At 36.6% G+C, this 26,797-nt stretch overlaps 8 protein-coding genes across 10 annotated transcripts; 5 read left to right on the top strand and 3 right to left on the bottom strand.

Annotated features, from left to right (window-relative positions):
* Positions 1 to 10: 10 nt before the first annotated feature.
* Positions 11 to 782, bottom strand: LOC108563586 (probable ribosome biogenesis protein RLP24). Its single transcript, XM_017922306.1, has 2 exons — positions 579 to 782; positions 11 to 507 (listed from the first exon to the last, which is right to left on the bottom strand). Exons 1-2 carry the CDS (start codon positions 657 to 659, stop codon positions 58 to 60), a joined length of 531 nt encoding a protein of 176 aa, XP_017777795.1. The 5' UTR covers positions 660 to 782; the 3' UTR covers positions 11 to 57.
* Positions 783 to 1,165: 383 nt separating this feature from the next.
* LOC108563580 (E3 ubiquitin-protein ligase RNF115-like) lies at positions 1,166 to 3,252 on the top strand. 2 transcript variants are annotated; one of them, XM_017922297.1, is made up of 5 exons: positions 1,166 to 1,471; positions 1,542 to 1,711; positions 2,006 to 2,220; positions 2,278 to 2,547; positions 2,621 to 3,252. In XM_017922297.1, the coding sequence occupies exons 1-5, from the start codon at positions 1,394 to 1,396 to the stop codon at positions 2,716 to 2,718; spliced, it is 831 nt and encodes a 276-aa protein (XP_017777786.1). In that variant the 5' UTR covers positions 1,166 to 1,393; the 3' UTR covers positions 2,719 to 3,252. The 2 variants fall into 2 exon arrangements, with proteins under 2 accessions (XP_017777786.1, XP_017777787.1); XM_017922298.1 differs by having other exon boundaries at positions 1,176 to 1,471; positions 1,542 to 1,663.
* A 44-nt stretch (positions 3,253 to 3,296) lies between these two features.
* LOC108563575 (tRNA:m(4)X modification enzyme TRM13 homolog) lies at positions 3,297 to 5,002 on the top strand. Its single transcript, XM_017922291.1, has 7 exons — positions 3,297 to 3,568; positions 3,618 to 3,823; positions 3,878 to 4,066; positions 4,134 to 4,367; positions 4,427 to 4,551; positions 4,609 to 4,730; positions 4,793 to 5,002. The coding sequence occupies exons 1-7, from the start codon at positions 3,315 to 3,317 to the stop codon at positions 4,968 to 4,970; spliced, it is 1,308 nt and encodes a 435-aa protein (XP_017777780.1). The 5' UTR covers positions 3,297 to 3,314; the 3' UTR covers positions 4,971 to 5,002.
* A 229-nt stretch (positions 5,003 to 5,231) lies between these two features.
* LOC108563585 (peroxiredoxin 1-like) lies at positions 5,232 to 6,201 on the top strand. The gene has a single exon (XM_017922304.1). The coding sequence runs from the start codon at positions 5,393 to 5,395 to the stop codon at positions 5,984 to 5,986; it is 594 nt and encodes a 197-aa protein (XP_017777793.1). The 5' UTR covers positions 5,232 to 5,392; the 3' UTR covers positions 5,987 to 6,201.
* A 1,564-nt stretch (positions 6,202 to 7,765) lies between these two features.
* Positions 7,766 to 10,953, top strand: LOC108563573 (nose resistant to fluoxetine protein 6-like). The gene is made up of 12 exons (XM_017922289.1): positions 7,766 to 8,165; positions 8,216 to 8,353; positions 8,406 to 8,551; positions 8,680 to 8,885; positions 8,963 to 9,281; positions 9,343 to 9,506; positions 9,594 to 9,762; positions 9,826 to 10,019; positions 10,095 to 10,214; positions 10,282 to 10,633; positions 10,695 to 10,803; positions 10,869 to 10,953. Exons 1-12 carry the CDS (start codon positions 8,090 to 8,092, stop codon positions 10,904 to 10,906), a joined length of 2,031 nt encoding a protein of 676 aa, XP_017777778.1. The 5' UTR covers positions 7,766 to 8,089; the 3' UTR covers positions 10,907 to 10,953.
* Positions 10,954 to 11,097: 144 nt separating this feature from the next.
* LOC108563582 lies at positions 11,098 to 12,399 on the bottom strand. Of its 2 annotated transcripts, none has more exons than XM_017922300.1 (2): positions 11,903 to 12,399; positions 11,098 to 11,848 (listed from the first exon to the last, which is right to left on the bottom strand). In XM_017922300.1, exon 2 carries the CDS (start codon positions 11,845 to 11,847, stop codon positions 11,098 to 11,100), a length of 750 nt encoding a protein of 249 aa, XP_017777789.1. In that variant the 5' UTR covers position 11,848; positions 11,903 to 12,399. The 2 variants fall into 2 exon arrangements, with proteins under 2 accessions (XP_017777789.1, XP_017777790.1); XM_017922301.1 differs by having other exon boundaries at positions 11,907 to 12,399.
* A 61-nt stretch (positions 12,400 to 12,460) lies between these two features.
* Positions 12,461 to 25,668, bottom strand: LOC108563574. The gene is made up of 7 exons (XM_017922290.1): positions 25,478 to 25,668; positions 21,412 to 21,540; positions 14,081 to 14,517; positions 13,728 to 14,013; positions 13,381 to 13,661; positions 13,178 to 13,324; positions 12,461 to 13,113 (listed from the first exon to the last, which is right to left on the bottom strand). The coding sequence occupies exons 2-7, from the start codon at positions 21,528 to 21,530 to the stop codon at positions 12,935 to 12,937; spliced, it is 1,449 nt and encodes a 482-aa protein (XP_017777779.1). The 5' UTR covers positions 21,531 to 21,540; positions 25,478 to 25,668; the 3' UTR covers positions 12,461 to 12,934.
* LOC108563578 (peroxiredoxin-6-like) lies at positions 16,407 to 17,504 on the top strand. The gene is made up of 4 exons (XM_017922293.1): positions 16,407 to 16,584; positions 16,648 to 17,022; positions 17,123 to 17,198; positions 17,265 to 17,504. Exons 1-4 carry the CDS (start codon positions 16,493 to 16,495, stop codon positions 17,394 to 17,396), a joined length of 675 nt encoding a protein of 224 aa, XP_017777782.1. The 5' UTR covers positions 16,407 to 16,492; the 3' UTR covers positions 17,397 to 17,504.
* Positions 25,669 to 26,797: the final 1,129 nt, after the last annotated feature.

Genomic DNA, 26,797 nt, shown 5'->3' with positions numbered 1-26,797 from the left:
AAACAATTAATTTTATATAGAATTTCAAATTTTATTATGTTACAAATAGCACGGAACTTACAAATAGACAACTCCACCATCCTCAACAACCATATCATCATCTTCCTCCTCATCACTGCTCTCCTGCATATCCTCAGCATTAGCTTCAGCAGCTTTACGCTCCTTGAGACCAGCTGCAGGCGATCTGATGAGAGCCAAATCCCTTTGCACTTCCTTGACGTCATGCTCATCCTCCAGTTCCCTGCCCTTGCGCAGCCTCTGCATGATGTAGTGGTTACTCCTCTTGCCCTTGATCTCTTCGACCTTCTTGATGGCGTCGATGGCCCTAGTCCAGGTCTGTCTATCGTATTTCATTGGCATATTGCGACGTTTCTCGAATTCGAAGGACGGATCGACCTGCAACTCCTTGCCAGCCGCCTTCCTGTATGCCTTCGTCCATTTGGTCTTACGTGGATTCTTCTTCCTCTTAAACGCCGAATGGCATTTCGATCTGCAGAATCTGAAGATCTACAAAACACGAAAACATCATGAACATAACCATGCTTTTTCTCCAAAAGGTTATTAACACCATCACTCACCTTGCAATCGTTCCTCACGAATTGTATTCCATGTCCCGGGTATATTTTGCACGAGCAAAAGTAGCACGTCTCGATACGCATTGTGTTGTTCACTTATTCACTACTTTTCAATAATAAAATTAAACTGAACCCCAAAAACACGTTGTTTGGGTTCAAAAGCGCAGTCTTAAAAAGGATCCCCAACTGTCAAGACTGCAGTGAAGTTCGTTTAAAAATAAAAATCTGTAGATACCTGTAACGTGAAGTTATCGCTGCAACAGTGTCTCCAAAGCCAATTAACAAATTGTTTGATGTTTCTTTCGATACACAATGTTTTCCTACATCTGTTGCAGTTGACTTAAAATGTTTGCCTCGCAATATAAGTTGCCAGTATATTTTAAATAACTGTAAAATGTAAGGTTTATGTGAGGGCGTGTATGAAAGTTAGGAAGCACTGAGTGATATGCATAATATTTACTTGTGTTTATCACTGTAGAACAATTACAAATATTTTGTATTTGTTGTATCTAGGTATCTATGCAATGTTAGGTAATGAATTCATTGATTAATTGTGGAAAATCAATGTATTTTTTTCTTGTTTGCACGTTGGTAGCAGCAAAGTAATATCTAAATTCCGGTTGGTAGATATTGTAGATAGGGCAATTGGATATAAAAAAAAGTACCGAGAAAATATATATCTTGTCTGCAAAAAAAAAAAAAGAAGAATATAGGAGAGTGATGTTGTTCAAGAATTGAGAGGAATAAAAGTACTTATTTGTTCAGCTGAGAAGAGCGTAAAACTCATCCCGAAACTAATCTAGAGAGTTGTGGCAGAGATGGCAGAGGCTGCAGTCGAAGAGAATGTGAGATTCTACTGTCATATGTGCAACATCAGATTTGTGAGCACCTCACAAGTGAGTACCACCAAAATCTCATTCGCAGAATGTATTGGTGATGTACTGTTATCTTGTGTGTGTTTTGTAGAATTTCAAATGTCCACAATGCTCAGACGGCTTCGTAGAGAAGCTGGAATCCTCAGCACAAAACGACGAAATGGATATCGACGAGGGTACTCATGATGGATTTTACAATGTAAATGTAATCAGGTATGGTCCTAATAGAGGAAGACGATTCCATCATAGGATACGATCAAGGTTAACATAAAACATTAACATTTCAAACAAACCAAAAAAAAAACTAACAACAAAAAAAATTGCATGACCTCTTAACCCCCCCCCTGCCCTCGTATATATATGTGCTGTGTACTCCATTCTATTCACTTGCATGGATTTGCATAGGATGGTGTAAAATTGCTGAAGGAAAAAAATATAATATATATATATATGTATGTAGATAGGAATTCCTGTTAGAATCAAATAGGATTTTGAATGTCGAATACTTTTATGGATTTGTTACAAAAATATTTATGTGATGATGCGCTCTTGTAGGCCTATAACAAGATTGCAGACGCCGCACTTGATGCAACCGCAGACTTTCGAGAATCTCATCCAGGAAATCATCGTTAATTTGGGTGTGGGCGTGAACGTAATGGGTGGCAATGGTAATATGCAATTTGTTTTCGGCAATCCGGGCGATTATGCATGGGGCCGTGAAGGATTGGATGCCATCGTCACGCAACTTCTCAACCAAATGGATACGCCGGGTAAATTTATTTGTAAATTTATTGGAATTCATTAGTTAATTGGTTGCGTTTGTGCAGGTCCACCGCCTTTAGCCAAAGATATAATTGATGCAATCCCAGTGGTGGATGTAAGCAAAGAACAGGTGGACGCGAAGCTGCAGTGCTCAGTGTGCTGGGAAGCTTTCCAGCTGAACGAGAAAGTACGGCAATTGGCTTGCCAGCACGTGTACCATGAACCGTGCATCAGACCATGGTTGGAACTGCACAGCACGTGCCCGATTTGCAGACAGGACTTGGGCACCGATGAACCACCAGCAAACGGTTCATCCGAGACAGCCAATTCAGGAGGTAACAGCTCTCTGCAAATGACAAACAATCAATAAGGCAATTGACCTGACCGTTTTTCCGATTCACATTTCAGGCATCACTCTGCAAAACACTTTGCAGCATCTATTTCAAGTAGTGCAGAACTCGCGAGGCGGCAGTTCCTCCACATCAGAGCAACACGAGAGTCAGTAGTTTTAATGTCACAAGAGTGAATATTTAAACAAACAAACATAACGATAATTACTTGAGACACATAAGAAATTTAAGGACTGCTTGTAATTGTAATTTGAATCACTTCAGGTTTTCTTTCTTTTTTTTTTTCCTCCTTCTTCTTTTCTTTTCAAAGTCGATGTATGATAATAAAAGTTTAGTTAAAGTATCATTGATTAAATGTAATGTAAATGTATCTATAAGTTAACTTATATATAGATATATATTGGCAAGTATATATATACAAGTATATATAACATAATTCCATTAATATAATTTAATGTAAATATACTGTGTATAGTCGTGTAATTTGTAAGTGATTTGTTAAAGATTTATCAGTGGAGGATTTTAAATTATTTGTTTGTTTTTTCTTCTTTTGCATTGTTATAGAATTAATTATGGATTATTCTTGGTTTATGTGTTAAGAGAGGACTTACGAAGCTTTCGAACATTTTATAAAGTAACATTTGCGTGTATTTGCGAACTATTTAAATAAATAAACGAGTACGACGAGAAGAAACAGCGCAAGCGGCGAGTCCATTCACCTTTTCTCAATCTCCGCTCCGGTCCTTAAACCGATGGAATCATATAACCTAGAAATTTGCTCTTTAAACCCAACTACCTCGACGAAAATGAATGATGTTGATGCACCGGAGGCGAAATCCGAAGGCGTCCAATGCAAGCACTTTGTTAAACGGAAACACAGGTTCTGCAAGATGACCGTGAAAAGGGGCTTCCAATATTGTGGTGAGCATCTGCCAAATGACCCACAGAGTGAATGTGCTGAAGACTCAAAGACCTTGAGGATAATATGTCCCTTGGACAATAAACAGTATGTATTTAATTATGGAATTATAGAGATTTGAATTATTTTGTTGCAGTACTTGCTTCGCTCACAAGCTGCAGAAGCACTTGAAGATATGCAATGCTCAGCCAAACACCAATTTACCGTACATATCCAAAGGAGTGAACTGTGGCCAAGTGGACCCAGACTCTACACTCACCCTGCAAAACACCAGGCAGTTATCCTCAGTGCAGCCAGGAGCGATAAAGGATTTGGTGCAGAAAATAACGAAAATTTACGATGGTAAATAGTGAAATAATCAATTAAGAGTCCATAAATTGTAATAGCATATCGTAGAAGCAATTGATGGAAAGATTCTGACCAACGTACAGAAACACGAGATACTGGAGGTCGAGCTTAAGAAACCCGAGTTCGGCGATCGCACGAAAAAGCATCTGATACAGGCCTCGTCCATTGTCGGTATACTGCGGCAGAAGGATTTGATCAAAGATGAGACCTGCTACATTGAATTCGGAGCTGGAAAAGGTGATTGATTTTTCTCTCTTTTAGTTGGAAATTGCGAGAGAGATCAATAAAGAGTCATTAAATTTAGGTCAGTTGAGCTATTGGATCGCCCAGGCTGTTGCCGATACAAAGAGCAGTTCGGTGCTTCTCGTGGAGAGAGCATCGCACAGGCACAAGTTCGACAATAAGCTGGACAAATCGGAGGGACGTGTGCACAGGGTCAAAGCGGATATCGGGGATTTGATGTTGAATAAGGTGGAGGCTGCGGAAAAGTGCGCCGGAGTCGTTGGATTGACCAAACATCTATGCGGAGATGCTACAGGTAGATAATCATCTCTATTTGCTTCAAATTCAGTTCATCATTGCTAAATATGTTTGCAGATTTGACTTTGAGATGTTTGCAAACTTATGAGAGTAACGGTGGAAAGGTGTTTGGAGTGATCATGGCGTTCTGTTGTCACCATCGTTGTCAATGGACTGCTTACACGGGAAAGGACTTCTTTGCTGTACGTTCTTTTACAAATTACAAATCCAGATGAATTTAGTGATGAATTACATTTCAGAAACACGGTTTAACCAGAGACGAATTCGATATTATGTGCGGTATGGTGAGTTGGGCCGTGTGCGGAAGCGGTCTGAGTCGGGAGTCGAATAAGGATTCGAAGGAAATCCCTGTGAACGAAAGGTGCGATTAGTTTTATCAATTTTGTTGTTTGCGATTATTTATTGTGTATATTTGAATTTCAGGGACAAAGAGATTGGATTGAGCAGGGAGGAAAAGGAGGAGGTCGGACGAAGGTGTAAGAACATATTAGATTACGGACGTATGCATTTCATGGAATCACTTGGATTCGGTTGCGAGATGTTTTATTACGTCGATGCCAGCGTATCGCCGGAAAATGTATGCATCGTAGCTGTGAAATGAACGTTATTTAATAAATTTTAATTTAAACACAATGCAAGAAATCAAATTAACTGACATCCTATGTGTTATCATGAAGTTAAGTATGCTCAATTTGTATGGGTATGGTCAAGTTTGGTGAAAAAGAAGTTTTGAAATTGTTTAAATTTGGGTTTGCGGGGGAAAAAGCTCGCGCCATAATTGATTTATTTATAAGTTGGTATTGTAAATCTGATGAGGTTGTTGCCTAATCGAGTCGAAAAAAAAACAACAAAGTGAAACGTTTTTTAAGCGAATGCGAGTGAGCGCGCGGCAAGCAAATTGGCTGACTTCAGGATCGTTCTAGAGCGCGGGTCGATAAGTTTTTGCACGCGCAGTCTCGCACATTTTGTCCGTTGAGTTTGGTTGAGGTAGTCGTCATAAGCAAGCAGTAGTAATAAATAACCATGCCCGTACCAAGCATCCAGAAGCCGGCTCCGGTGTTCAAGGGCACCGCCGTCGTCGACGGCCAATTCAAGGAGATCAGCCTCGATCAGTACAAGGGCAAGTACGTGATCCTGTTCTTCTACCCTCTGGACTTCACGTTCGTCTGCCCGACGGAGATCATCGCCTTCTCCGATCGTTCCGATGAGTTCGAGAAGATCAACACGCAGGTGATCGGCGTGTCCACGGACAGCCATTTCAGCCATCACGCCTGGATCAACACGCCGAGGAAGCAAGGCGGTCTCGGCAAGATGCAGATCCCTCTGCTGGCCGACAAGTCGATGAAGATCGCTCGCGATTACGGCGTCCTCGACGAGGAGTCCGGCGTTCCGTTCCGCGGTCTCTTCATCATCGACGTCAAGGGTGTCCTCCGTCAGATCACCATCAACGATCTGCCGGTCGGTCGTTCCGTCGACGAGGTCCTCCGTCTCGTGCAGGCCTTCCAGTTCACCGACGAACACGGCGAAGTCTGCCCAGCAAACTGGAAACCCGGCAAGAAGACCATGAAGCCGGACGTCAACGGTAGCAAGGCCTACTTCGAGAGCGGCGACCAGTAATCATCATCAGTCGCACAGCCAGAGCCACCTCCTCCCAAAATTATTATTATTTAAATTAATATGTATTTCTGTGTTATATATATATATATATATGCATCATTGTTATCCCAGTTATTTGTAGTAGCGAATTGTAAAACAAATACCTATTGTTAAACGTATTACACTACCATTGTATCATAATGAATATTATACCAATAAAAATAAGAATAGAATAACTTTGCATTCTTGCTTTCATACATCCAAAACGACCCTGGAAATAATCTATTCACAAAAATTTCACACGAAATCCTCATTTTTTCTATAGATTTTTTTTTTGTATGTACAATACAATATACGTGCGAATGTATCGTTTCATCATTGATAACTTTTTTCCCCTCTCGTTGATAACGAATCTTCGAGTATCATCGAGATATTTTCCCTAAATCCACGGATTAAAACATATAGATATCCACAAAAACATTACTTAACGTATCCATAACCAACAAAGCAATTTGCTGTGCCAAGTAAATCTAATCTTTATAGCATCATCAAACATTCGAAAATAAGCATATGAATTGCACTTATTATCATATTAATAATTCTTTAGAGAACATGTTTCCAGCACACACCTTGATTGTCATTACATATTCGTGGCAATTATTGTCATGCACGCATTCTTTTCTAGAAAAGTGTAATATCAATCTAGTGTATTGTGTTGTATAACAATGAAACACAAAGAAATCATAGTAATTACTTCATTAAATATCGTTTTTTCTTTTTTCATATATTATATAACTATGACATATCTTTCAAAACAATTAAATGTCAGCTGGAGATATTGCAACAAGTGTCATAATCGTATGATGTAATTGTATATTTGTCAGTTCAATTGAACACGAATCGTAGTAATGAGAGAATATTTTTTATGAAATTCTTATTGTTTAAAGTGTGATTCTATTAAAATCCTATTTTTTTTCTTCTTAGATGACGAAATTAAACGTCATGGTTACGAAATGCACATGAGCAATCCAATTTTAATAAATTTTCCACGTTAGTTAGGAAACTTTCATCAACTGTTTGAATAAACATAATCGACGACTCGTTTCTTGATTTAAAGAAAAAACATAAATTGCGCGATAAAAGCGATTTAAATTAGAAAACTGGACTTTACGTTCGCGATAAGAAAAAAAAACATTGAATCATGCGGATTTCGACAAAATTTCAATCTACTTGTTACATCCTTAAATACGACCAACAAATAAAAGAGTAAATAAATATCAATCGGCTCGTCTCAAATAATCATTAAGAGATAATACATTTAATTAAAATAAGTTCATTAATAAATGCGAACTGAGAGGCCTCGAAAACATCGCACATGTCTGTACATTAACGTTAGCGAAGAGTGCCTCGTATAAACAAAACTAAAATGGTTACGCAACAGCCCTCCAGGCTGAAGCTGTCACATTGGATAATGTTGCATAAAATAAATGAAATAAATTTAAACTCATTACACGTATAATTTCAGGAGAAGCATAATAATAATATTCCGGTTTGTTAATAATTTTGTGAAAACTTTCCTCACTCTCGGAAAATCCTTTTAATCCATTATTCATATGAAGTATGTCATCAAATTAACTGACAGTTAGTCAAATCAAATTAATGACAATCGTATGTTCAAAGTACTAATTTATTGCAAACTTTGAAAATAAGCTGCTTCAATGTTTACTCTCTTTTATTCAAATATTTGCGAATAATTTCAATAAATTGATTTTAACATCTAAGCTATTACCAGTTGCATATTTGTTTTCTCTACGTAAATCTACAAAAATAATTCTGACATGCTAAACGATGTATATATCTTTTGTTTTTAAGTTTCTGTTGAGAAAGTCCATATGTTTAGTGAACGAAATTTTCTGTTCGGATAACAATAACAATTATGTCTGCAGTTTGCTAACGCTTGCATACTCGAATTTGCTGATCGAGTCAAAGTCTCTCCCACCCATCATAATTGGATGCCTGCGTTAATGCAGACATAAATCTGGTCACTATTTACAAAAACCAAAAAAGAGAAAAAGAAAAAGTATACACGTCGCATCTTTATAATTGCACATACGCAAACCTGGAATGGAGGTGTTATTTATTGCTTTCTGTTTAATTACTTTAGTTAATGGATACAATTACACGAGCATTATTGCGACAGGTATGTTAATTGGAACAATTTATTAGTGGAAATTAAATTCGAATTGGAAGGTGGAGATGGTGATCTACTGGTGCCGGATATTCTGAGGATCGCAGAAGCCTTAGAGGAAGCGACGCAGGGAAGGTGTCGGGAGGATTTCAGAGCTTATCTGGAGGGATTCGCGAAGCAGGAGAGATGGGCAATGAACAGTAACAGTTTAAACAGTTTTCGAGAATTTCACCTAAATCCCTTCAATTTCAGTGTTCGACTCTTCGGTGAAGTTTCCTCAAGGAATTCTTGCAGGAAATTCTTACCAGCTGGGAAATTTCGATCAATGTTTATCCGATGATTTCGGCCAGTATTGCCTGATTCAAATATCCAGCAACAGTTTTGCCAAAGAAACTCAGGTGATTTTCAATTTATATTTATTAACTCAATCAAGTTTAATGAACTTAACGCGTTCAGTATTCGTTTCGAATGTTAATCAAAAAGTATTTGCAAGTGGATTAAAACCAGTCTTATTTTAAAATTTAAGTATAAACGAATGTTCTCGAAGAACGGAAGTAGTGTTCATTGGGCGATCTGCGTTCCATCCAGCTGCAGCCCGGAGGAAATTCGTGTACTGTTCGAAGATGTTTTCCAGAGATTCTTCGATGAATCAGCGTTGGCTGTCACAGTGCCTCCATCTCTTTGCAGCAAGAACCAAAGGAAACCGATCACCTACTTGGAGATAATCTACAGGTGATGCGTGATTATTGCGGGAGGAACAAAAAAAAACAATCAATCAATCAATATTTACCAATCAATTATAAATTCAGCTCGATCATCTGTTTGTTCGTGACGTTCGTTCTCGGGACGACGCTCTACCACGTCGTTCACATCCGGAAGAAATCGAAGAGGTCGGAGTACGCGTTGGACAGGAGCAGAAAGACGGATCCTCTTCATAAGCAAATTCTGATCTCTTTTTCGCTGATCAGAAACGCGTCGAAGATCTTGGCTGTACGGAGCACCAACAACGAGCTGAATTTGGATTGCATCTGCGGCGTACGCGTCATCTCGATGGTGATGATTTTGTCTGGGCACTGCTTGATCTTTCGCATCACCTCGCCCATCGTCAACGCCGATTTTTACGAAAACGTGAGCGCTGATCACACACTTTTTCTCTTTCAATCATAAATTAATAATTTAATTTCTTCAGGAACTCGGAAAACCGCAGAACGCTATTTTCTTGAACAATCCTCTTCTCGTCGACACCTTCCTCTTGTTGAGCGGTTTCCTCTTCTGTCGTTTACTGTTGCAGGAGCTGGAAAAGAAGAAGGGTGGTGTTAACGTGTTCTTTCTATACATCGCCAGATACGTCAGGTAGTTACACACTTGATACTTCAAGTAGTCAAGTAGTTACTATACGCAATACGCCTTTTGTTTTTAATCTCATGACGTTTCTTTTAGACTGACGCCTGCCTACTGCGTAGTTTTGGGATTCTACTGCACGTTCCTCCTGCGTTTAGGCGATGGTCCTCTTTGGCAGCAGAAAGTGGGCGTCGAGCAGGAGCGTTGCTTGAATTCTTGGTGGACTAATCTCCTCTACCTCAACAATTACCTGCAAACTGATCAACAGGTGCGTTTCTTTCTCTCTACAAACATCATCAACAACAATAATAATAATAATAATTAATAATAGTGCATGTTCCAATCCTGGTACCTTTCCGTGGACACGCAACTCTTCGTCTTCGCACCGATCGTCATCTACTCGCTGTGGAAATGGACGTTGCTCGGACCTCTTCTGCTCGCTTTAACCCTAATGGTAACGGCGATTTTGCCGTGGTTAATCACCTTTTTCAGGCAACTGGATCCCACGCTCATGATTTATCTGAAGTAATTGGTTTATCTTAATGAAAGTAAAGTGTGAATTTTAATTATTTGTTGTTGTTGTTGTTGTTGTTGTTTTAGTGAGATTCAAGATTTGACGAACAACCATTATTTCAAGACTGCCTACATAAAGACGGAGATGCGCGCTATTAGCTACGTGATTGGTATGGTCTTCGGTTATGCGATTTACAGATTGCAAGGGTAAAACTGTTCATAACTGTTCATTTTCTCCGAGAAAGAAATTACACGATTACCTTTTTTTTTGCAGATTTAGAATCCCGAATTACGTGATAATATTCGGAAATGTTATAGCTTTGTTATGCGGATTTGCCTCTTTATTCTCTATAATTCTGTTCTACTCTCCGGCGTACGAATACAACGTTTGGATTTCAGCGATTTATGCACCTCTTCATCGACTTGGTTGGTGCTTCGCCATGGGTTGGATTGTCTTCGTGTGCGTTCTCGACAAAGCCGAAAGTTTTCTGGGCAAATTCCTCAGCTCCAAAATATTCGCGCCTCTGAGCAAACTCACGTACTGCGCGTATCTGGTGAACGGAATAGTCGAGATCTACAGTGCCGGATCTATAAGGGTTCCCATCTACTTAAGCATCTTTAATTTGGTAAAAAATTCTATTCGAAAATTTTACTGTAACTTTAATATTCATTAATTTTAATTTGCAGAGTGTCGACGTCGTAGGACACGTTATCATCACGTTTGCGATTGCATTCGTCATCTGTTTACTCTTTGAATCACCGATACACAATTTGGAGAAGATCCTCATAAAAAGATGTGAGTGCATTTTCGTTCTTGCAAAAACAATAAATGTGGATTTTAAATTGAACATTTGCTTTCAGATACATCTGAGCCTAAGATAATAAACGAAGACACTTAAATTTTTAAAATCGTACTCAATATTTTTATACGAATTGCTAAGCAAGCAATCGTTGCTATGGTAATAATGTAAATACAACAAAGGGGAATCGAAATAACAGAAATTGTTCAATATATTTTTTTTTTTATTAAATATGTAAATACAAACACAGGATAAATATATTTTAAACATTTAATAACAATTATAAAGCTTTAAGAAATACAGATATTCTGTCCAACGTCTTCAGTTCTATTATTTTCACTGCATTCCACAATCTTGCTGATTGAAGATGCACTGGGCATGGAGAAAACGTCGGCCAAATACTGGAAGCAGCTCTGGCTGCGCTTGTAAATGTTCACAGCCAAATCCTTGTTTGCAACTGTGTACCTCCTTGCACCCATCACCTTCTTGACATTGATCAGTTGGCACTCAATAAACTCCTTCACCCTTTCATCAAGCAAATGGAAATATTGAAATTTCCTGCATTTATTTCTGTAATGCAGCATCATGTTTCTTGTGAACCTGTTCTTCATCTTCAGCCTCCTGATTTCACTGTTCTTCAGTCTCAGCCTCTCAATCAGTTCTCTGTCTGGCAGAGGCTCAGGTATCACCACAACATTCTCATCCTTCAGAGGTCCTTCATCATCATCTTCATCGACTTCCTGCTGCACCATGTATGTTTTTACTTTAACCAGATCCTCATCATCCACTGGTAAATTCTCTGTCAGTAATGGGATGTCCGGTGGTTGGAATTTGGATCTTATTCGATAGTGCTCAGGGAAATGCAAGTTACAGACCCTGTACTGAATCCTCACTGTGTCTGGATGGATGCAGAAGAGATTCTTGTTTTTGCTTGCTTCCACCCATTGCTTGAAGACGGGCGAATGCGTTGGTGGAAATGACCTCAGCCTCACGTTTTTGGCCCACCCCGATTGGCAACCAATTACAGCGCAATGAACCATCCTCGGAAATTATGTACAATTAAAATTATCTGAAGTTTGATTGCAAAAATCGTACTCACGTCCGAAGTGCTCGAAGTTTCAATCTTCTGCTATTACTCTTATATACATTTTAAAATGCTCAGATATGAAATATGCTTATGCCATACTTCCTACTAATATAAATATTTTTCTGGTTTTCTTATATAAACAAGTATAGAGCATTTGCATTTCCTTAATTGACTCTCTCATATGGCTGGAATCAGCAGTAAAACAAATAATAACATTATGTTTGGTTATACTATGCAACCAAGAATACACATAAACCATAACACGGAACAGCGCCGAAAACTATAGGCTTTGCGTTGAAAAGCAGAGGTGGCGTGGATAACATGTGCAAATTGGGTAGCATATATCACACATTAATATTACACATTAGTTCCAATTACTACTTCTTAATTAAAGCCTTAATTAAGATTTACCATTAACCAAAATATGCCTTATTTTGTTACCTTTCCATATGTAGCTTTTAGTAAAACTAGAAGCAATTAATTATTGAACTATGAATGATTGAATATTTTTTAGAAGATAAGGAAACATTCTGGATAGAATTCCACCCCATTGAGTGGAATTTGTGTATATTTATAAAATATTTATTTAAAATGTGAAATAACTAAACAAAGATATTCAACGAGTATACTCAATGTAAAAGAAATAAAACCTAACGATTAATATCACAATTCTTGTAGAACTTATTAAGTAGAAACTGTACATTCAAATCTGTTTCTTTTCATTATTATTTTATTTTCTGAGAAGAAAATGTGATCACATTCGAAGACTATTACTCTTGTAAGAAGGTACTGGTAGGTACTCGGACTCGGACTATGGCACACCGCATCACATCATCTACATTCTGTATACATATAAAAAAAATATACGAAGTAATTCGTAAGCCTTACGGCTTTTTCATGGTTCTATTCTACACATATACACTATATATATATATATATCGCTTTCTCTCAAGCACACTCTATTCAACAGTTGAATCAGTGCTATACCCGTGATTCGCAAATTTATGTTCACTTGAAACTAGATCACTATTTTCTTAAACCTATCTAAGATCAGCTAACGTAGTAAGCATAGCGCTATATTTATCGTAGTCCATCTCATCCGACAACACACTGTTAATCAATTTCACTAGTTGTCCGTACAAGAAGCAATCGCGTCCAGCAGGTTTGCAGATCTCCCTGTGGTCCAATGGAACTCCGCGGATCGATCCAATTCCTGGATCTGAAATCAAACAAACATATACAATAATTCAATAGTTCGAGAGAATTGAAGAATTTATCATTACCTGCGGATTCGTAGGCGACGATCTTCAGGTAGATGAATGTCATCAAAGTGAACGAAGTCTCTATAAAACTGAAAATTTCAGGATTGAAAGTTTCATCTTTGCACACTTTCAAGAACCTTTCGTGCAGCCCCAAAACGAAGGGACAATCTGCAAAAAAGAATTTTGTAATCTCGATCTCGGAAATCTTCGAATGATAGACCTACTTCTTTGAATCTCCGTTAATTCGATGCTTTTTCTGAGGAACGGTAAATTGAAGTCGGCAAGGATGGAGCCTCTGTGCGGCACGCTGTAAAAGAGGATGCCCTTCGTCTGCTGGTACAAATCTCCGATCCCGGATTGACCTTTCATATCCCAAGAATCGGCGATGAGTTGCTTCACGAAGAGTCCGCCCTTGGAGTGGCCCACCCAGACGATGGGGTTTTGACCTACGCCTAGATTGAGCAGATGCTCGATCATCTCTTTGCTTCTCTCCGTCATGTTAGTGCTGCAATAAAACAAATCGATTGATAAAGAAACAATTTATGATTAGTTCTGTTGGATAATTAATTACCGCTTGCGTTTCTTGATCCAAACTGGCCTCCAAAGGTGCGTATCGGTGGTGTAGTTCAAAGCGATCACCCTTATTCCGGGGCAGTCCTTCGGTAACCACTCCTGCGGCCAGCACGGCGTGTACTCCTGCTTAACAGGAACATCTTCGTTCTTGAGTACGACAAAATCGTTATCGATGCAATCATCGATCGTTCTCTTCGCAATCTTATTTGGTGGAACTAAGGGATTTCCGGACACGCTCCTCTTCAGCGATTTGTGAGTGGATGTTGTAGCTTCCGGTAGATCACCTGCAAATACAAATATATATATTATTAATATTAGCGACGAGTATTTGATGTGGGCAACTACTCTCACCAGTTGATTGGCTATGTCCCATCGCCTTGTTCTGGCTGAGCTTATGTTTCGGATGTCGCCACAGACCTTGTTTCCAGGTGTTACCAAGAGACCCGTGAAGACCGTGGATGAAGATGACGTCCGCTTGGATGTCTCCATCGGGTTCGCTCAAGACGATGCAATTCACGCACTTTTCGGGCGGTTCTTCGTCGGTCTCGCATTCGATTTCCAAGCCGCTCGACTTGATTGGTACGAAGGTCAAGGGGTAGATGATACCTCTCTGCACGGACGAAAGGGATCTTGATAGGTAGTTGGCGACGACGGCCCATACAGCCGGTAGGATTTGTCTGCGCACATTCTCCAACACTGACTTTTGGTTTCTCAAGTACGCGTAGTAGGCGCCCACGACGGTCGGTAGCAATGAGTCCGTCAGAAGGGCAACGGCCAATCGTATCTTCCTGCAAGTCGAAAATTTATAGAGATTAATAAAGATAGTTTTTCAACTTGGACAACAAATTGTATCAACATTGATAGTCCCCCCATGATATTATATCTGTTACTTTAGCAGAATTTGAGTAATTTACTAAAATGTGACATTGATAATAGAGAAAGTATCAATACTACAATTTTCTTTCAATAATAGAAACTGCAAATTTTAAATATATCTTAAATGAATTAATATTTCAATTGCTAAACACGCTTGCTTACGTTCTTGTTGTTGTTGTTGTTACTACTTCGATGAAGATTTATTCCGCAGCAGATCTGTCATTTCTGGATGAAAAATTGCTTTGTTTACAAATAAACAATCGCTTTGCGCTTAACGACAAAAACGCGTAATCGCAGTGGAATATTCTCGTAGAAGATAATACTGCGCCGCAGCGCGTTACATAAGAGGCGAGAAGAACATTAAAGATAAGCGAACATATACTCAAAATCTAGAACAGAAAAGTAAACAGAAGGCGAAATCGACGGCAATATTGCGCAACAATATTTGTTTTGTAGGGATTTCGATCGGAGAGTGCTTCTGTCAGAAAGAGATAACTTTTGTTGTTGATATCAACTGACATAATAATTAATGGGATAATCATTTAACGCTTTTTGACATATGCAATCAACAATGCAATCAACGGAAAGTATGCGCGAAAACAAGCGTTAGCAACGTATCATCATCATCATCATCGTGTATAACAGACGAGTGTTTAGTGCGTGTATTTGCAGATTAGATACATCCTGTTGCGTCGCGTTTCAGAAACCAATTAACGTAACAATTGTCATGGAATTTATCCAATTCGCTGCATTGGAAAAGGGCGTTTCGCTGATTTGCTGATTGTATTCACGATCGTGCAAAGTCCGAGTGAACTATTATTTGTTCCATTATACTCTGCTATTGAAGTGAAGAAATTAGAGAAAGTACAAAAAATAAACTAATCGATATCTTGTTTATAGATGGGTTATCTATCGCCGATTAGAAAACCTATTCACATTTGTATTACATTAAGGTTTTGAATCTAGGAGCGTTTGTTGTTATTGTCGTTCGTTTGTTTCTTATTTGTTTCTTTTTCTTGTTTTGTTTAGAGTTCGAAGACCGCTTGATCTTGTTACGAGAAACTTCTTGCATTGCCTACTTATTATGTGAAAGTAGTTTAACTTAATGATAAAAAAAAATGTGGGGCATAGGACGAGAAGATGTTTGTTTTCGAAGCAATTACTGTTAATCAACATACTTAACGATCGTATCTATCCAAAATAATTGTGTATCTAATAATATACTTTCGAATTTACTCCAAAATCAAGTAACAGTAAAATATATCAAATTTTACATAAAAAGTATTAAAAATTGTTTATAATATATAACTGTGACAGTCAATTAAAAGAAAATGAGTTCTCGTTTCTTTTGATATGTAATAAAGCTGTGCGATAAACATGATTTTGTTTCGGAGCAGACCTAAATGCTAATGAATTGAAGCCAAGTTTAGAATGAGTTCATGGTGAGAGACTTCTCCTCCTCCTTGCATTTGAAAATCTGAAGAAACGATGAGGATTTAACAATATTTATATAATTGTAGAAGTGAATATGTGATGAATTTGAAGTTGTCCTTAAATGTGTGTTTAATTGAATGTTTCGAAAAGTGTATGAGAGTGAATATTCAAATTCTCTTGTACGTGAACAGAAATGTTGCTGCGCTTCGATAAATATTGATGTCCGTCCGACAGAATCCTTGAAGATTTTATGCATGAAGGCGATGCGAATATCGGATGGATGGATGGATGGACGTGTGTCTGTATGCGTGTGCGATTGATACCACCACCACCTTCGCCGATTTCAGCTGCAGGATTATTATAAATAGCGGGCGGAATGAGTGCGAGAGCGCCGTTCAGTGTTTAGCCTTTCGAGCATTAGCAACAAGCAGCAAACTAGAATCATCTTTCAGAATGCCGTCGATGCGTTTAGGCGATACCATCCCCAACTTCAAGGCCAACTCCACGAAGGGCCCCATCCAATTCTACGACTTCCAAGGCGATTCGTAAGTGCAATAACCACTGAACTCTTCTTAGTGAAACACCAAGTAATTGTAAACTGTACGTAGATGGGTCGTGCTGTTCTCGCATCCTGCTGATTTCACCCCAGTCTGCACGACAGAGTTGGGTCGTATTGCAGTGCACCAGCCGATGTTCGCCAAGAGGAATGTTAAGCTCCTGGCGCATTCTTGCGACAAGCTGCAGAGCCACGTCGATTGGGTGAACGACATCAAGTCTTACTGCTTGGACATTCCCGGGGAATTCCCTTACCCCATCATCTCCGACGAGACCAGAGAACTCGCCGTGAGGTTGGACATGATCGACGAGACGAACAGGGACAGCGAAGATCACGCCATGACCGTGAGGGCTCTCTACATCATCGACCCCAAGCACAAGTTGCGTCTCTCCATGCATTATCCAGCTTCGACCGGTCGCAACGTCGAGTAAGTTAACAAACATCTCATTTTACAAACTTGTTGTTTGAAACTCTATACGCTTATAACATAATAATAATAATAATCTTTTTCTGTTTCTGTTTTACAGCGAGATTCTTCGTGTCATCGATTCGCTGCAGCTGGTGGACAGGATGCCTCATATCGCCACTCCAGCCAACTGGGTCGTAAGTTTCATTTCACCAAAATCATCTTTTTTTCTTTCTTTCTTTCAATGAAACTCTCTTCCTCAGCCCGGAGAGAAAGTGATGGTCGTGCCGAGCGTTAAGGACGAAGACATCGAGAAACTTTTCCCAGGCGGAGTCGACAAAGTCTGCATGCCTTCCGGCGTTTCCTACGTGCGCACCACCACCAACTACAACTGATCACGTTCCCAAAAACATTCTTTATGTTTTTATCAATAACCGCTTTCTTCTTATATTAGGAATAAAATCCATGTATATAAACAAATAAATTAAAGTTAAACACAAAAATCACCTTTCATTCAATAACTGCACCTGAAATGTGCATGAAACGAGTATAAATTTGTATTCTATAACGAATCAATATCTGAAATGCGCATGAAACTTTATTTACCAAGATATTTGAGATTTTATAAAAATTACTTATTTACCAAAAAAAAAGAGAAAAAAACGTCAAAAACCACATACATACACACACACACACACACACTCTAGATAACAACATGCGAGTAGAATAACAAACATTAATCACTGACAACAATTTAGTTATAAATAGCAAAAAGATTAAATAACGATATTGTTTAAGAATTTAAGCATGTTGTAAACACATATAAATTATTCAACAAACGTAACTTGATCGTAATTACATTAATAATTAATATATAAAAGTATTGTAATCGATTCTGAGAATGTAAATAATTATTAAATGTATATAATCTAATTGGAAAATGATTCTCTATCGCTATATTCTATCACTAATTGTATTTCAGTCTATTAACAATAACAAGAATCTTCTATAAGATGTTTGTAATATGATATAAAATATAAATGAAATATGAATATCAATGAAGATATGTTTCAATTAACGAATTAACGTATGCAATTTGTAATAAATCAAGTTATACTGTAGGCAAATTTCGCAACATGCAAGTATTGCATGTTGTCTGCTTCAAACATTTAAAATTTAAATTTTAAACATATTAATGAAGATTATGAAAATAATTTTATTACTTAAAGAGAAATCACGATTTATTAAAATTGCTGCATAATAATAAACAAATTAAATTCACATGAAATATGTAGGCAACTCAACAACCATATAATATCACATGTTGCCTACATGAAAATGTGAAATTGAACAATAATTTGGCGCATTTTTTAAATGTTATGTAATTCACGTGTTAAACGTAATTTTTGTGTGACTCACTTAAGATTTATTTTTTTTGTATGCAACACGTTCACATTTTTTTTTTGTATTTAAAGCCTTGGAATATAAAAGGCAGCTAAAGATCAAGGATTGTTTTGTTTTGCTTATGAATCTATTGTACTTACTATGTATTTTCGATTGTAATTTCCTTATCGTTAGAATGTGCTATTATGAAATCTTAAAAAAAAACATTATGAAACTGCAGATTACAAATTTTACTTAATACAAATATGAACGAATCACAATAATGACATTAATATTTGATGACACTGACAAAGTCAAAAGTGAATGTTAAAATCTAACTGTCGGTTACAGTGAAGCTATTGTTGCAATAGAAGAAAACCACAAAAATGAAAACGAAATGAAAAACACAACGCACAACTTTCTTTACGTAATTTAAATACAATGGGGGAGTAGTAATATTGCTGTTGTTGTGGATAGTTGTTGAGTAGACGATAAGGCGAACACTTCGAACGAATATGTACTTATTTCTTTCTTTTTTTTTTGTTTATTATTGTCAGCCCACATTTTAATCCCGCCGCAGCCGACACTTATTCACTTGACACAATGCCAAGTGTACTTATATGGGAATAAATGAATCGAATCAAGGTCGCATCAATCGCTGCTGCGAATCCGTGTATTTTTTTTATTTGCGCTTCTCTGCAGCACGATTAAAGTACATTCGCAAATTAACGATTTTAATTTCAAAATTACATTATTTCATTCACTTCAAATTTGAAAAAATATAAATTTGAAAATGCAAATTTTTCGGTTTATGAATATTAATTACTTTTTCATTGAATTGTCTGTATCAAATGAAACTAATTACCAGCAACCTTGAGTGAAGTTTTGATATTTGAAATACACAACACCGTTGCTTAATTGCTATCATTTAGTAATCACAATTACATAACGCAAGAGCAAATAACTGATTCTTACTGTTCGTGTTTGTCGTATGAATGCACCGGAACACAATACTCTTCTCCTCGTCACTCGTTATGCGGAACGTCGCTCGTTAAGTGAGGTTCCACAGTACTTCCTTATTCGATTTACTTCGCATCAAACAAACTATGGGAAGGGCAGATGTTTGCGAATCGAAATACGGTTGTCATAGAAACAACCCATGACATTAGACTACTACGATTCAACATCAAATTATATAAGGTTGTAAATTAATTCATGCGCGTTGAATAATGAATGTAAAGTTAAAGAGCAAATTTGGTTAAAAGTAAACTTTTTTTTTGGGAAGGACAATACGTAATTCGTGTTAATCCATATAAAGTAACCCATCATGATATTCGAGTGGTGTGCGATTAAATGTAAGCTTGCGAATTACGTCAAACGCGCGTCCAAATTGACGATCGAAAGTAGTTAAAAATAAACTTCTAACTAACGTTTGAAATCTAATGTTGTTGTCGTTGTAAATTAGGAATTAGAGATCGATCGATGGAAGAAACGTCATTTATAAAATAAACACGCAATGTGATTCGGTACAAACTCTTTGCCAAAATCTAAAATTACCGCTCAGTTTCATTTCGAAAACTGAAAGCTGCATCATCAAACGACGAACATCCTACGGGTCTTCAACCTGCTGACAAAACTCCGAATACTTTTCTCTTTAGCTAAACGGATAGAGGAGGTATGCAATGCGAAAATCGTTCTAGTCGGAATTGTGGCCGCAATTACCATCAATTTACTACCATCAAACCAATACTTTTCTCTCCCTCTTTTTCATCTATTAACAATGTTTCCATGATGATGACGCCCAAGCCCCAAGATAATCGATTACCAATTGAAAAATCAATCGAATATTAAACGAACGACGGCAGATGTTTCGGTCACCGGGGGTTACGGAAAAACTTCCACGGCCTGTTCGATAGTATCAATTGCTTCAATTATTCGGTATATTGACTGTCGCAGCAGCGGCAGTTATTTTTGATATTCGCACCAAGTGTGCACTAATGATGATCTCGTTTCGCGAAACACGTATCGTACTTACTCGAATCCAGAAATAACAACAAAGAGCCGATGCTCTTGTTATGTTTGTTTACACGTACTCTCACTTGTTTTCGCACGCCTCTCCGAGATATAGTACTTAACGAGGTCTTCCTTTCGCTTGCTATTTTCACGCTTACCTTGGCTGAATATATACATATAACATACACCTGATGCGTACGATATTTGCAATGGCCTTTCATGCGCTATATAGCTAAAACTCACTAATCTTTCATTCCCAACACAACTATTTTGCTTAAATTTTTACATTTTTATCATACAGATAAGCAGAACAAGTTTTTTTTTAAGTCAATATGTTAATTAACCAGTTTCAATCGATTATTGACAATTCCGGAATAAAGTATAAATTAACAATCTGAATTGCAAATGTAACAATTACAGAAGTCAATAGTAAAACGTTACAATGTAACTTAATTTGTACGCAGTTCCTCGTCCGATCTATTTAAACTTCTTGTGTTATGTAATTGCTGTATGCACGAATGCATACTCCAATATTGCATATTAATTAATGCGTTCCAATCGTTGCGGTTAATTGTCAAATGGCATTTGGAGCGAACGCATTCCGCGTTTGCACGAAAACACTTTCGGAATAAACACGCAAATTCCAAGGTAAATAATTTTACTAGAAACTTTACTTGGAACGCGACCGAATATGTCTTGTTGCTACGCCTCAATCCTTCATTTATTTATTTACTTGCACGCTCATTATTGCACATAGACGAACGTGATTTGAACGTGCCAAGGACGGACAAAGTGATACTAAATTGCTTAGCGATGGAAACAACAAATATTCAACTTTGTTTTAAATTAGGATATTAGTTACGTCAAAATCTGACAAGTAGATTCGTCAATTTTTGTTTTGTTTGTTTTCAAATCGCATGTGCTATTTACTCACGTCAAAATGTGACAAATCGATTGTTGTAAGTCATTGAATTATGGAAAATTATATCATTAAATAACGCGTAGTTGACTCACGTTGCTGGTATTGTGATGGTGGATCTGTAAGTCTTGAAGTCGACGTCAACTTCGGTGCTGATTATCACTTGGTCGCACATGAAATCTTCGGCTTCGTACATCGGCTCGTCCTCCTCCATTCTCAATCATCTGAAACAAAAGTTTTGACATGTCACGCTGCGATCGAATGCAATAAACGAATATTAAAACAAAAATCTCTCAGAGATTACTTGATATATTCGAGTACCCTACAAATAATTAGTATAGGCAATTGTCTACTGATAAATGAAATGCTCGATTGATTTTGGGAACATCTCAAAATGTATACAGAAAAATTTGATTTATAGCATTTTTTTCCTCAAAAATATTGAAATGTTAATTTTAACAGTTTAACAAATATTAATTTGTTATTAAACAACATATTATTAATTATAAATTTAGTAGAATTATTACTAGATCTCACAGAAAATACAAATTAAAAAAAAGCATATAGATAAATAATTCGTATCTTGTAATATATGTCTGATTATCATGGATTTCGAGCAATTGCAAAATTCTAATGTGTTAATCGGAATTATTATCTCAAGAATTCGATGATTTATTGAAGCTGATTCGCTTAATATTAACAAATGACGTGCGGAGATAACATTTGATGCACGTTTCTAATTATTATTATCAACGTTGCTTCGAAACAGTTATTAGAAAAGAGATTACAACTTCAGATGAGGAAATACACTTAATTAAGGATGACAATTGTTTGCGTGTAAAATGCGATAGTCGTTGTTTAATCACAAATTCACACTTTATGAAATGTTGCACGATTCTCACTATCAAATCACGCTGATAACAAAAAAAAATATATATATAATAAACTGGAGGGTAACGAACGTTGGCTTTATTTATAGACGTTATATCAAGTAGACATTCATAATAATAGTGACAGAGCAATAGCTTTAATTTACTCAAATGTTTCAAATTAAATTTGACGTTTTACGAATTTCAATTGTTAGCCGCAGCCCACGTTAATTATGTGTTTGTGTAAAAAAACTAATAATCTGACGTTTCTCGTGAACAGAAAAACAAACATTCTGTAAACTTTGCGCACGTTCTGCATAAAAAAAAGTATACCACAATAATATTATGGTTGCGAGACTTTATTGTTACTTAACGTATAATGAAAGCCATCTGCTCTCTATCGAATCTGTATAATTTTGAGAAAAAAAAAACATAGAAATTGATACGCATTTTCTTGAGAAAGTTCCAAGCAGCACACGCGGAGTTCGAGATCAGGTTAGGCAGGTTAGTAACCTTTCCTATTAGGTAACTCTTGTTCCTTCGGTGCACAGTGAACGCCGAAGAAGTAATAAATTGGGACGCCGATTCCGCAACTATACTTATAAATATATTCTTATCTCGCTCTCTTCTCACTGCCATTCATTATTAGCGTGTCACGTTGCTTAAATGAGAGAAAAAAAACAGGCGCTAATCCATCCAGTTACTTTTCGTCGGACGGAAGGGAACGCAATAATGCTGCTCGACACGCAACGCTTTGACCCCGATTTGGCGTTATTATTCTTATTTCACTTGGAAAAAAAATACAGCCGTTGGAACGCGGCCAACTGCGATTAGAAATTGCCATAACAATAACGAGAGAGAGAGAGAGAGAAACGTTAATCAAATATGTAATTTTCATGACTGCAATTTTCGTAAAAAATTCACGACACAAAAATTAAGTTTAATCGAAGCGAATTTACATTTGATGGAATATAATTAAACTAAAAATTAGTAAAAAAAAACTGTTGGTTAAAGAATGTGAAATATTCTGTTTTTTTTTTTGGAAGCGTTACTCTTTAATTTAGCCGCCATTTATATTTCTGTTGAAGTTAAGTTCTTACATTTACATTTTAATCAAAGTAAATACAGTAAAAAGAGAAATAAAGTAAAATTGAAGGTCCAAGATTTAGAGTAAGTGCATATTTACTGGATGGAAATCTTAGTTAAACGAAAGAAGAGACAAGGTGAGAAAGCGGACTTTGAAAGTAATTGGACGTGAAGAATTTTAATGAAAACGAAACGTAATCAATTAAAAGCAAGTGTTTGTTTTCGCTCTTCAATTTCTTATTTTAATAACGATAATACACTAGGAATGAACAGCTTTAGAAAACTGGTCCGAATCGAGTCTGAATCGCTTTCTTTGTCCAGTAAAGTAATTAGAAACAAAAGAACAACAAATAAATAAATGTTGTGTTTCGATGATCAAAACGCACGTGTCTAGATAGACTATGAAGTAACCGATAAAGATTATACTCATTTACATTTAAAAAATATATATATATTTTTAGTATCTGTAGGTCACGATTATTACAACAACATATATTTTTTTCTTTTTGAGCGAAACTGTTTATTTTATTTTGTAAATCCACAATGTATGTTCGATTGAACATTGATCGCTCGAAAACACGTAATGTTTATTTAAATTTATACATATATTTAACATTCCCGCACCAAATAAATATATGTTAACAAAAAAAAAACAGAAGAAAGAAAATAGAGTAACGAATAAGCGTATAAAACGGATCAAAGTTTATCCGCGTTTACTTCGGAATGATAAACTTCGACGGGAAATAAAATTATGTATATAAATTTTTGGCTACTACTACTAAATGTTCAGGTTTGTTTTAATTTCATTTGATTATTTGCGATTAAACGCATTTTTTCGACCTCTAAACCGAACCAATACATCCAATATAATATTTGTTCATATCTTTTTTCTTCGTTTATTTGTTAATGTTACTCGGCGAAAGAATTAAAGGTCAATAAATTTAAAGCTTTTCCAATGTAGTTACAGTGTTGCAATTTGAATAATAACCTTTTGAAATATTTCAATTGTTAGAATTAAGTAGGCGTACACAAAAACTGGCAATGTCAAGGCATTGGTTATTATGTAAGTTGCCATGGTTATTCTATAAATAACGCTTGATGAGTGTCATTTTTGACTTGTCGTTCTTAGCATTTTGTTTTCGAATCAAATCACAGATAAATGTCAAATCAAAAATTGATTTTTTTATACACGTAAATATTGTGAATTTACCTGTTGAAATGACGTAAAATTAACATTGATTCATATGAATATGAACTGAATTCGTTGCGTGATCCCATATAATTAAACCCATTTATTTGACCTTTGAACTTAGGAAATTGCGTTGAAACAAAACTGTTGTAGATGTTAATTTATATGGTCAAATAAATGACAATTAATTTATTGTTAATCAAATCTTAACATTTCTATTTTCATCTTTGATATGATGATGATGATGATGATAATAATAGATGATGTTTATTGGCTTAAAGTTTCCATTATTTAACTTATGATTACTTCACATTTATAGTTTACACGTTAATCTCTGAAGTGATAAGTTCTCTTTTTAGATACACGTTTTTTTATCTGCAAATTTCCGTTCTTGCGGATAATGAATATAAATTGCAGATTTAGATATGCTGTAGATAACTTCGACGAAAATAGACGCAAAGTAAATGTTATGGACGTTGCTATGGTTATTCTAAATATAACGATGGATATGTCATTTGTGACACATCACCTTTGACAATTTATTTTCGGATAAAAATAAAGTGTAGAGTAATTAGATATAATTAGTAAATAAAAAGAACATAATAGATTACAACTATTATTTGTTGAAATTATGTTATTTTCTTTAATGTTTAAATTGTATTCGGTTTTACCGATGAGTGGTAGATTGTATTTGTGGTTGAAAGATGAAATGTATGTGAATAAAAGTTGCAATCTCTGGCGTATTTCCAAGAAAACTAATTCGTAATTCTCAAAAAAAAGAAAAGCTTACGCATGTCTAATAAAACTCTTTTCCAGATTCAGGACATGGAAAACGCACGAACTTTAGTTTTTAATAAATTCGCAACGCTATCTAGAAAATAATATTGATTACGATACGCGTTTGAATAATAGCGTTTACAATGTTTGCGGATTTGTTTTTTTTTGTTATTTGCGCAAAGCTCTTGTTTTTACCTAACAACACGAGATTTATCTTTATTTGTTTTTGTTCATCTTTACCTAACAATTTCTATTGGCTGGAGCGTCTTCAGCTGTAATCCAGTTACGAAGTGAACGTATCAAGTCTGTTTAGTTGCAGCACATGTTGTTGAACTTCACACCGAGTGCAGAATGACGAGCGTCGCGACGTCCACATGAAAGACGGTCTGTCGTACGACTGATGTGCGATTCGCGCGCTCTCCACGGACCGAGGATATTTGAACGGAGACGTGACGCGCCGCGCACGTTCCAGTCCATCAAAGCCAATACTCCTATCAAAAACGAGAGAAGAGGAATAGAAACAAACTAATCAACAAACAAAAGACTAGGAACGAACGTGTTATGTCATCAAACGGCGAAACGCGCTGAAAGTTCTACGATCATCACATTTACATAGTTTTTAAAAAAATAGAAAATATCGTTAGGTTAGGTTCGAGGTTTGGTTAGGTTTGGTTAGGTTAGAGATCAGTTTTTCGTAAATTACTCGATTATCCCTTAAGATAATTACATTACCACTCGTATGAAAGCTGAAGATCTCACCTTTCCAACGCGCCTACATACATCTTTGTAGTTATATCGAGTCGCCTGTTATAACCTGAAGAACATTTTTTTCTCCTTTTTTATTCAGTTTTTACAGTTTTTCGTGATTTTCTCGACAAATCCTTAAGATAGTTACATCATCGACCAGTCGTATGAAAGCTGAATATTTTGTCTTTCCAACAAGGCTACATACATCTTCGTCCTGTCATCGAGTCGCCTGCTATGAGCAGTAGAAATTGAAAAAAAAAAACACATACTTAACGTCTTATACATAACAGAAAAATGACGGTTTTTTCGTTTTATTTTGAGTGTTTTCGGTTATTTTTGAATTTCTCGACAACCCCTAAAGCTAAATAAATCATAGACCACTCGTATGAAAGCTGAAGATCTCACCTTTCCAAAGCGCCTACATACATCCTTGAATTGTCATCGAGTCGCCTGTTATAACCTGAAGAATATTTTTTTCTCCTTTTTTAATCAGTTTGTACAGTTTTTCGTGATTTTCTCGACAAATCCTTAAGATAGTTACATCATCGACCACTCGTATGAAAGCTGAATATTTTGTCTTTCCAACAAGGCTACATACATCTTCGTCCTGTCATCGAGTCGCCTGCTAAGAGCAGTAGAAATTGAAAAAAAAAACACATACTTAACGTCTTATACATAACAGAAAAATGACGGTTTTCTCGTTTTATTTTGAGTGTTTTCGGTTATTGTTGAATTTCTCGACAACCCCTAAAGCTAAATAAATCATAGACCACTCGTATGAAAGCTGAAGATCTCACCTTTCCAAAGCGCCTA

The sequence above is a fragment of the Nicrophorus vespilloides genome, unplaced genomic scaffold (genome assembly GCF_001412225.1).
Source record: "Nicrophorus vespilloides isolate i.1.1-1 unplaced genomic scaffold, Nicve_v1.0, whole genome shotgun sequence".
In the NCBI taxonomy this organism is placed as follows: domain Eukaryota; kingdom Metazoa; phylum Arthropoda; class Insecta; order Coleoptera; family Silphidae; genus Nicrophorus; species Nicrophorus vespilloides.
The sequence above is the reverse complement of the archived record's forward strand: the minus strand, read 5'-3'. Positions and strand labels throughout refer to the sequence as shown.

Excerpts from the sequence above, each read along its gene's own strand:
- LOC108563574 (XM_017922290.1), bottom strand. The coding sequence starts at position 21,530 with ATGGAGGAGGACGAGCCGATGTACGAAGCCGAAGATTTCATGTGCGAC. Across the intron at positions 13,325-13,380 it reads ATTAACGGAGATTCAAAGAA|ATTGTCCCTTCGTTTTGGGG; the intron begins GTAGGTCTATCA and ends TCTTTTTTGCAG. Across the intron at positions 13,114-13,177 it reads CGTCGCCTACGAATCCGCAG|ATCCAGGAATTGGATCGATC; the intron begins GTAATGATAAAT and ends GTTTGATTTCAG.
- LOC108563582 (XM_017922300.1), bottom strand. The coding sequence starts at position 11,847 with ATGGTTCATTGCGCTGTAATTGGTTGCCAATCGGGGTGGGCCAAAAAC.
- LOC108563573 (XM_017922289.1), top strand. The coding sequence starts at position 8,090 with ATGGAGGTGTTATTTATTGCTTTCTGTTTAATTACTTTAGTTAATGGA. Across the intron at positions 8,886-8,962 it reads TACTTGGAGATAATCTACAG|CTCGATCATCTGTTTGTTCG; the intron begins GTGATGCGTGAT and ends TTATAAATTCAG. Across the intron at positions 10,804-10,868 it reads GAAGATCCTCATAAAAAGAT|ATACATCTGAGCCTAAGATA; the intron begins GTGAGTGCATTT and ends ATTTGCTTTCAG.
- LOC108563586 (XM_017922306.1), bottom strand. The coding sequence starts at position 659 with ATGCGTATCGAGACGTGCTACTTTTGCTCGTGCAAAATATACCCGGGA. Across the intron at positions 508-578 it reads TCGTGAGGAACGATTGCAAG|ATCTTCAGATTCTGCAGATC; the intron begins GTGAGTGATGGT and ends CGTGTTTTGTAG.
- LOC108563578 (XM_017922293.1), top strand. The coding sequence starts at position 16,493 with ATGCCGTCGATGCGTTTAGGCGATACCATCCCCAACTTCAAGGCCAAC. Across the intron at positions 16,585-16,647 it reads TACGACTTCCAAGGCGATTC|ATGGGTCGTGCTGTTCTCGC; the intron begins GTAAGTGCAATA and ends AACTGTACGTAG. Across the intron at positions 17,023-17,122 it reads TCGACCGGTCGCAACGTCGA|CGAGATTCTTCGTGTCATCG; the intron begins GTAAGTTAACAA and ends TCTGTTTTACAG.
- LOC108563585 (XM_017922304.1), top strand. The coding sequence starts at position 5,393 with ATGCCCGTACCAAGCATCCAGAAGCCGGCTCCGGTGTTCAAGGGCACC.
- LOC108563580 (XM_017922297.1), top strand. The coding sequence starts at position 1,394 with ATGGCAGAGGCTGCAGTCGAAGAGAATGTGAGATTCTACTGTCATATG. Across the intron at positions 1,712-2,005 it reads CATCATAGGATACGATCAAG|GCCTATAACAAGATTGCAGA; the intron begins GTTAACATAAAA and ends GCGCTCTTGTAG. Across the intron at positions 2,548-2,620 it reads CGAGACAGCCAATTCAGGAG|GCATCACTCTGCAAAACACT; the intron begins GTAACAGCTCTC and ends TTCACATTTCAG.
- LOC108563575 (XM_017922291.1), top strand. The coding sequence starts at position 3,315 with ATGGAATCATATAACCTAGAAATTTGCTCTTTAAACCCAACTACCTCG. Across the intron at positions 4,368-4,426 it reads TCTATGCGGAGATGCTACAG|ATTTGACTTTGAGATGTTTG; the intron begins GTAGATAATCAT and ends ATATGTTTGCAG. Across the intron at positions 4,552-4,608 it reads CGGGAAAGGACTTCTTTGCT|AAACACGGTTTAACCAGAGA; the intron begins GTACGTTCTTTT and ends ATTACATTTCAG.